A 9686-nucleotide genomic window follows, 5' to 3' on the forward strand; every position below is an offset into this window, starting at 1 on the left:
TCGATTTTATCACTTCCTTCTTTTGTCGGAGCGAACAGCGAAATAGCGAAGTGGGGATAGACCTAATCTTACTTTTGTTAGGGTGTGGGTGAGAACGAATTGTTTTTGTTTTCTGGGTTGGTGTCAAGGCTAGAGTAAGTTCTGTTTTTATATAATTTTTGGGATTGTGCCTCTTTTTTGCAGACATTTCATAACCTTTACTTAATATTCTTATTGGTTATTCTTATTACATTATTCTTAATATTCTTATTATCCAGGAAATTTACAGTTGTCTGGCTTGGACAAAAAGGAAAATCATTTTTGTTCATGGGTAGCACTAATGTGGCCTTTTTTATTTTATTTTTTCGCTGCTAGCAATGTACTGGAACATCATAGAGAGTTGTTAAACAACTCATTTTAAAGGATATCGCTACATTTACGTGCTTTTGCAATTAACAAAACAACGTTAAAAATGAAATTCATTTTTTTTGCAAAAACTGCATCTTCGTATGCAAGAGGATTAACAACGTCATAATTGTAGGTTAAAACAATGAATGGCGTTAAAACAATGTATAAAACATTGTTTTACGCGCTTTAAATTCTAGTCTTATGCTTTACGATTTTAGTTTAATATCTTTATTGTTATTATTATGTACATTTGGGGTATATGCCCCAAAACCACCTCTTGGATCTGCTCCTTTATGGCACACAGATCGCATGGCTACTACGCGCACCATCCATAGTAGACAAAGATAATGTATAAATGTAGGTTAAAACAATGAATAAAACTATGTGATGAACTACGGCCCATAATGATCAAAACTTTAAAATACGTTTTTAAAAAGTCTCAACAAGACAGTAATTTATAGCTCTACGACATAAAACAAGAAGGGAGCTAAATTTTAATTCTACGTCCCATTATCTAGTAGAGCAATTGGAACACTACTAATTCAAAAAATTCTTTCGAAGTAAAAGTGGTTTGTTTCTGCTGTCCTGATTGTTGAAGGCAAATTTCTGTTAGTTCACAAAACCAAATTTTGGAATAACAGAGTTGTTACTATCAAATCATAATATGTTTCGAGATTTAAAAGTGGAATCTACAATCGTAAACAAATAAACAACAGATGTATCACATCATTTAAAACTTCAGAACAAGCTTGAAAATACAATACAACGTTTAAAACACAAAAATCACCTAAAATTATTTGTTATTGGTCCCAAGGAATAACGCGAAAGTTTTTGTATTATTTGGTTTATTTCAAAATTGTGCACACTTTACACGTATAATTCATCGTTGCGACCAGCGGTCAGGTTTGAACCGAAGGACTCTCAAATAAGAGGCTTGGCGATATCCATCGGTCTCTCACCGGTAATGTAGGATTTATTTATGAATTTGTTTTGTTAGAATAATTACAGCGGCTGATGTAAACACTATCCATGGACAGTGGTATCTTGTCAGGGCTAGGAATTTACAATCAGGTTTGTCACCAGAATAGACAAGGGTAACTCTGTAGGTTTGGGCTGCTCTGAAGGAAATAAGTATTATATTGAAATATATATATAAACTGTTATTTATATATTATATTGAAGGAAAATTTAATAAAAATGAAGTAGTACTATAAGATTCGTTATTTTATGCTCTTCCCAAATATCATGGTTACTTTCTGACAATGCACTCTGGCCCTTCCTACTGGTCCTTAATAATATTCTTAATGATATATTTCTTTTTTCTATATTCTTGCCTATATATTTCTTGTAATGATGTATTTCTTCGTTGTCTCGCGATGTGTCGTATAACAGATAGCTCTGTTCTTGACCTGATGAAATTCAATTTCACCACTGAACATTTTATTTCCAAAAAAACAAGGAATAAATGAACATAACAAAAAAACATATACCCCCAACAGAGAGCAAAGCTCGTAAAATTGGGTAATTTTCGCAATTTACAATTTACCCAAATTGAAACGATGTCAATTGGTATTGATAAAATATTAATGAAAATAATTTTTAAATTTGGATAATAGTGGAAGGTTTTGTATGATAATCTAATTAATAGAAACATGCTGCATATTATAAAGTAAGTATTTCATTGTTTTAGTGTTGGTTTTATGGTTTCCTATTTGCTAAGACTATATCTGGGAACACCAAGGGCGATGCATTGTAGACAAACATCCATAATATTTGGAAAGAGGATAAAATAAGGAATCCCATTGTACTACTTATGCTCTATTAAATTGTTTGTTTCAGATTAGTCCAAACTCCACAGTATCACTAAGAAAATAGAAAATTCAATCCCTCGTCCTGAGTAAAATTGTTTTTTTGCATGGGAAGCAGTGGTGTGTCCCCCCTCCTTTTGACTAGGGGTATTCGTAGCGAAGCAGTGGCCGTAGAATATTGGGAGAGGGCTCATTTGAAAGGAATAAATGGAGAAGGTCCTCTCCCTTTTCGGATTATGCTTTTGCTGCTTTTCTATACTGTTTTTCTCTTTTTCTTCGTTTCTTGCTTTCCATTTCCTTTAATTAATTTTTGCTTTTCATTATGTATATTATTTTCAATGTCATAATGGGGTAAAATAGCTGTTACCAACTTGCTACCTTTTCATGTAAACTCTTGTCGACGGGTTACTTATGATCAGGGTGAAAAGTTTTCTTGAAATTTCTGAAAGTTCTGATGTTTTGGGGTGGGGATAAATTCTCCTTACTAATACTTAGGTGTTAAAGGTGGTTTTTAATTCCATTGACTTAATTCTGTTATGTGTTTTTGTTGGTTTAGTTTCGCGTGATTTACTTCCATTTTGTCATCAATAAATTAAGTTCTCACCCTTTTTGCGTTTAGCTTTACAGAACTTTCTTTTTGCTAATTTAATAATTTCTTTTCTTCTCATTTTTTTTCACCTTTTTTTGTCCAATCTATTTGATGAGCTAACACCATTCAGTAAACATTTTTATTGTTAATTTACAAATCATTGTTGGTTAATTTACAAATCAAATTATGATGTAAAGCAAAACTTTGTGTGGAGAAGTTTCGTTTGTTCCAGGGTAAACTAAGATGCATTTTTTATACAGGTTTTCAGGAGGGAATTATGGGGATTATTTTGCTCTAAAAATAGCATGATAGAAGGTATAATAATTTGGTAAATATTATAAACAGCATAACGATGCAAAATACAAATTGTTTTCGAAAAAAATTGCCGTTCCTTTCATGGAATACTGTTGTGGGCTCTTTGGCACATATTAACAGAAAATACTGATTGTGCAACCCCCCCCCCCGAAAATATTGGTTCACAGTACCTTCTGCCTCTGGAAATCCGAAGAAAAATAAAATAAACAAAATAGTTATGCGAAATACAATCTTCTTATGAAAAAAGTCGGTTTTTTTCATGGTATAGTAGTGTAATATGAACTGTTTAGTGGGGATTTTCAGCAATTTTTTTTTGTAGATCCCTGAAAATGTGAAGAAAAAATTGTACCTTTTATTTGGTTTTATATAACCAACCAGGCAAATTCCTCTGACCCCTCTGCCCTCCCCTGTCGTTTTAAGTGTTGTTTCAAACTGTGAGATTGTGTGTCATTTTTGGGCTATCTAATTTTTAATATTCTGGAAAATATTTATTACAAATGGATGCATTTGGATTCCTTGTGCCATCGTCTCAAGATTTGCCTGTTCTCGGAGTTGTTTTGACACCTGTTCTTTTCCTCAGGTAAGTCAGTTGATATATATGGCTTACCTAGAATTCTTCTCAGCATCGTTTTCATGCCGAGAAATGCTTATCTTTTCTCGTCATATATTATTCACTTTTTGTTGTTAAAAGTGATTTAACAAATTATATTACAAACCCAATAGCCTATACCAATAAACCTCTGATAAAAATACTTTTTAAGCTAGCTGCTAAAGAGCAAGAATCGCATTAAAAACATGTGCTTTATTGGTATATACCTGACTGAGTTGCCCGTTTCGTGTTGTTTCCTGTTCACTCGCGGTTGAACTTCCTTAAAGTAATTATTCTGGGACTGTTTTAGTTTTAACGATAGCATTTACTTGCAGGTCTTATTTCATTTAAATATGGGCTTTGCTGAGAACGGCCTGGAATGTTTATTTAAAGTTAATTCACATTATTAAAGACAAAAACAAAAACCCATCGAATGCGTTCCCTTATTCGAATCATTCAATCGTAATATTAAGTTTCCTCGGTGTAATCCGTTAAAGATAACAATAAATACTTATCTGACAGCTTGTTAGCTGAAACACCATAGGCAACTAGACCAACAACAACATTAATCACGTGTACTCTACCGCAAACATAGCTGATTTACAAACCCTTGAAGGTGTGTTACATTTCATAATTACTGTCTCTTTTTTTTATTTCCATGTTATTTTACATATTTTTCCATGTTTGAAAAGATTATATTTTTGTTCGCATATGACGTCACTTATCCTCAGTAATCCTGCATTTTCCTGGGTTAGCAGGTGTAACTTATCAGACCACTACCCCAGACCGTTTCAAGTAACCTCTGACATAATTTACGTCTCCTGAAACGCTAAGGATAAATAACCGGACTTTTCGGATAAGCAATTTTGGGATGTTTGAGTGCACTTATCCTTTCTTCAGAAAGGAAATTTGTAGGAAAATTTTCATTTGAAAATTTGGCCACGGATGATTTTTGTCAGGTTACTGGGTTGGGAAGAAATTTGTTTCGTTTTGATCTCGGATATCAAAGGAGCACTGGGAAAGCAGGTGGTAGTAATATATGATACTGAGAACTTGAAAGCAAGAAGTGGACTGAGTGGATCGTCAACTGAAAATGGCGCTCGTGAAGACTTGGTCAATTTTAGTGATTTCAGGCTCGAGTTGTAGTCAATAAATATTTTCCAAAAGTATACCCTTAGATCTTGTTTCTAAATTCCCGACAAACCATTGTTCAGATGCTCATTATTGAGAACTCACAAACACAAATTATCTAGGAGAGCGAGAATAAATGTCGGTTATGCCGGTTTCAGTTAGTAAACCAGAAAACCTAAGCAAGAGATGACCACCAACATCCGTAAACCACAATTTCATTTCTTCGCCAGCTCTGGAACATGAACAGCCAACGAACTCTCAAAATTAAATGTAGTTCCTAAGATAGTCACAAATGAAAAAGAAGGGTACAACACTGCGGCATAGTAGACTCGGTGCTCTTAACAGGTTGAGCCTTAGAATTTGTATTTACTAGTAGCCTATTCGTCGGGCATTGCTGCAATCTCAAAAGAGAATAAACTCAAGAAGAATCCTCCCTCCCCCCCATAAAAATTCTCCCCCGTGGAAAATTCCCTCAAGCGTATTAATAACGATCGAATTTTCAAATTTAAAAGTGTTTAAAACTGGTTGTCCCCCGCGGACAACCAGTTCTCCTCCAGAAAATTTCCTATCATGTGGAAAACTCTCCCCTTGACAAAAATTCTGCGGAAAATTCTTTCACCCCCTCTCCTAGAGAAGCAATCATACAAAAAACGAATTTATATGATAATTTGAATAATAAGCGCCCAAAAATTCTAGAACATTATAAATATCAGGGGAGAGGTCGCCCCTCCCCCCTTCGTACGTCCCTGCTACGTCCACTTATGTTGGGTAGGTAACAGTCTGGTAATGTATTCAGCAAAGGACGTACTGACAAGTTACTATTACTCGTCCACCTGCCTTGAAAAATACTCTTTCATGCAGCATAATGGTGCTGTCTGGAGCAAAATCGGTGTGATCTGGAGCGAAATAGGTGTCATACTCAATGAACAATGTTTGCCTGATAACCCCCCTTCTCTCTTCCATGTGAATAATTCAAATAATGAACTGAATAACTATGTTTGGTACTCTAGATCAATTCATTAAATGCATATTATTAAGTGCTAGTAGTTTTAATAATATTTTCTGTATGGGTTACCCTTTTTGGCATTCATATTGGTTATTTTCAAAGATAATTTTAAATTTAGTGCTCTTTTTTTCAAGGCGATAAGCCCAATGAAAACGAGGATATCCTGATTGCATAACGGCTTTTAAAGGACTTTTCAGTAGTTTGACCTGTCCTTTAATGTGTCGAAATCCTCCCAAAACGAAATCCTGCCTACACTTCTGTCAGAAAAATGACGATCTTACATCGTATTAATTTGTGAACATAACAGTAAATAATGATTAGTCTGCCATCTATTATGAAAATATAAATCTCGTGAGGTAGATTGTGTTGCATGGAGCAAAATAAGCTAGTGCCCATGGATGTTATTTTTGTGCGAGTTTTTCAACTATAATTTTTACTTTAGTTATTTTCTGAAGGAATCTTCATTATAATATTCGTTTTCTAGGGTGACAAGACGATATTGACTGTTATGTACGGTGGCAATCGATATCAGCCTACGACTCCTACAGAACTTGAAGAAATTTGCAAATTCTCTCTTTCGAAGACATTAGGGATTAACGAAGAACCGCACCGGAAATCTGTACAGATACTGAAAGATTGCATTCCCCAGTATACAGTAGGACATACTGGCCGTGTTAACGCTATTGACGAAACTATTTCTAAGGAGAGTTTGCCAATTATAGTTACCGGTGCGTCATATAAGGGAGTTAGTGTTAATGATTGTGTTTTAAATGGCATACGGTCTGCTGAAAATTTGCTTGCGAGATAGGTGGAATTGGGTTGGGAAAACCTGCTTAATAGTGTCTGGTAAATAAAGAAAGAGGTTTTGGTTTGGTTTTGCAATTTTGCTGAGGTGAATTGTTCCAAAGAAAGATTTTATAAATTTTTTTCCTTTTTATTTTTTTTTTTATTGAAAAATATTGTAGTTTTAAATAATGTACGATAGCTAACATAGAAAATGGTAAGCATTGGTGTGCTTAAAGATAAGATTGAAGTATTGTTTTGAAATGCATAAATCTCGCATTTCAATCCATTCCAGCTTTTGACAATTAAGATTTACTAAATCTATTAACTACATCCTCATCCGTGTACCTTTTATTTCAATTTTATTTTGACATTTTACTTGCTTTTTTAAATTAGAACGGCTTACGTTTTAAATAAAAAATTAGTCATCTTACTTTAATCGTGTCTGAAACGAATGGGCTCATCTGGCACTCTTTTTGAACGCGCTTTTTTAGTCATATTTACTTCAATGGAGGTAGGGGTGACGAGTGAGGACGAAAAAAAAAATTATACTTCCACCTTAGATCAGTCTGACTTAGATCAGTCATAAAGATCACTAAGATTACCTGACAATGAAGCCATATTATTCAGGTACCCATTGTAATTGTTACCTACTTTTGCTGGTCACACAGCAATGTAAAACAATTTCAATTAAATCCCTAATTTTTACGAGCAGTCAATAAATTCCTTTGTGCCGTTTTTTTTTTTTTTTAAATTTCATTATTGTAAAAATAACTCAAAACAAAAACTGAACTAAAGGGAAGTTTTTCCTGCTTTTATTATGGTTCCCTTTCCAATTTTGAAATAAAACCTGCTTGTAATTTAGTAGAATATTTTGTTCTTCATATGACTAAACGGTTAACTGCGAAAAAAAAGAAGGAAAAAGGGTTATGAGAAGAGTGTTGACCAACGTTTTGTACGTTCTGTACAAACTTTGTACTCTGTATTTACTGTTTCTATAGAAAACAGTTATTCCTGTGCAAATTTGAGGCAGATACATTATTGATGACTATTGTATTGATTTTTGACGTCTTTAAACCCCTAGAACCGTCCTTTTGGTTTTTCAGGTTGAAAACAGAAAATATAATATATACCCAAATAAATATATGCACAATAAATATATTTATTATATTATAAATAGATAAAATATATATCGTATATAGGTGTGCAATATATGCACACCTATATACGAAAAGAAATGTCTTGATCCTAAGATTTTGCGAATAGCCTCGGGGGTAAGATTAGAGCAATGATAAAGTTTTTTTGAGGGGGGGGGGGGGGTCAAAGTCTGTCAGAAAATTCTTTCATTGCCGTCTACCTAAAATGTTGGCTATGTTTATCTATGAATCTAAGGCATCAAATCTAGGAAAACTAAAATTGTTCTGAGCCTTAATGTAGTTCTTATTGCTGTGGTCAGCTTACCTATGTAACAGATTCTGTTGAAAGATTTTTATGAACTTGTTACGAGTATAGCTCTTGTTAGATTATATATATATATATATATATATATATATATATATATATATATATATATATATATATATATATATATATATATATATATATATATATATATATATATATTAATTGTTTGACTGACTATGTATTCATACTCAAATTGTCTAAGTTTTCTAGAGTGAGTTTTCACGTTAAAAACGTTTTTGGTTTGCACTGCCTGCTGCGAAGGGTTTGCACTTCTGTGATATTGGTATATACAAATTTTGTTTTGATTATTTTATAAATACAATTATCTTTTTATGGATTTCTCTTATTGCTTCATGTTGAAACCAGGGCAAGTTTTGACAAGCTTTCGAAAATTCCACGAAAAAATCAGAGTATAAAGTATTGAAGTGGCTACTTTCGGTCACTCTATGCTTCTTAGGACAATTTTTGTCAAAATTCAAGTTATAATTTTTTGATATTTTTTAATACCAGAAGAAAAATTATATAGCAATAAAAAGACTTGAAAGCTGCAGCTATGAGGGATAGTGTTTGTAAAAATTCTTTAGGTGCAGCAAAAATTATGCTCTAGAAATAATTAGATATACAGAATTCTTAGACATAATATGTTCTGCACAATTTTGACGTTAAATGATTGTTAAGAAGTTTACTTTAAGAATCGTTTCAGGTTTTTTTCTTCACTTCTTTGTGAAGAAAGGATTAAAAAATGTGAAAGAGAAAGGATTATTTCTCTTTTCTCTCATTAAATGTTCGAGTGTCCATTCTTACCATTGCTGTGCTGAAATTTGCTGATCACCAAAAGAAAAGCTACAAAGTAATAGTGCTGCTCTGAAGTACAATAAATTAAGTTAGAAAAAAGATTAACTCGTTGCTAAGGTAGGCCAAGGGTATGATCCGTCAAGTCAAGGAAATAATAAGCCACTTTAAACAAAAATTATGTTCTTACTACATTTTGGTTTCATTCTGAAATTTAAAAATGGCACTGCTACTGGGCGTGAAGTTGTTCTTGGGTACGCTTAATATAAGCTTGAACTTGTCAATGTCATTTTAAGGATTTCTACAACACATACAAATCATCTGCAAACTTAAATCAAGGGTCGATTTTTAATTAAACTGTGTTAAGCGCAACTTATCAAGCCAAGGAATCTAATTAACAAGCTAGAGAGCACAAAAAGATATTGAAGATAAAATTGCTGACACCATTATCGATAATCAGATAAATAAAATCAAAATCAAAACGTGATGGAAGAACCCCGTTGATTAAGCATTGCTAATGAAATGTGCACAAAATGCAACCAATCATTAACTTAGTTAGAATCTTCCTGTAATTTGATTTCCTTGTTTCGACAATTTATATTTCACGCAGAGTTCCATGAAATGGAATTCCCTGTATGTTTTTCACAAAGCTTTTTTCTCTCCAATACAGGAAAGGACAACAATTTTGACCCAGAAGAAAGTAACGGTAATTAGTGACCCTCTGAAATGTAATTAAACAAATAGAAAGGTTTTTCAACTAAAGTAAGGAGCAAGTTTAAAATTTAAAATAAATATAAATTACTCTGTATATAATGGGGACTG

The 9686-nt window shown here is 33.2% G+C and overlaps 1 protein-coding gene across 1 annotated transcript in view; it reads left to right on the top strand.

Moving 5' to 3' along the window:
* Positions 1-8403, top strand: part of Ppox (protoporphyrinogen oxidase) — a 56892-nt gene extending 48489 nt beyond the window's left edge. The window contains 3 exon segments of the mRNA XM_089086010.1: positions 3574-3651; positions 3654-3679; positions 6310-8403. Coding sequence (XP_088942136.1) covers positions 3574-3651; positions 3654-3679; positions 6310-6633 — 428 coding nt within the window. The 3' untranslated portion in view covers positions 6634-8403.
* The last annotated feature ends 1283 nt before the right edge of the window (positions 8404-9686 follow it).

The sequence above is a fragment of the Artemia sp. Qi Xiang Cuo genome, chromosome 3 (assembly GCF_049724085.1).
Source record: "Artemia sp. Qi Xiang Cuo chromosome 3, ASM4972408v1, whole genome shotgun sequence".
In the NCBI taxonomy this organism is placed as follows: Eukaryota; Metazoa; Arthropoda; class Branchiopoda; order Anostraca; family Artemiidae; genus Artemia; species Artemia sp. Qi Xiang Cuo.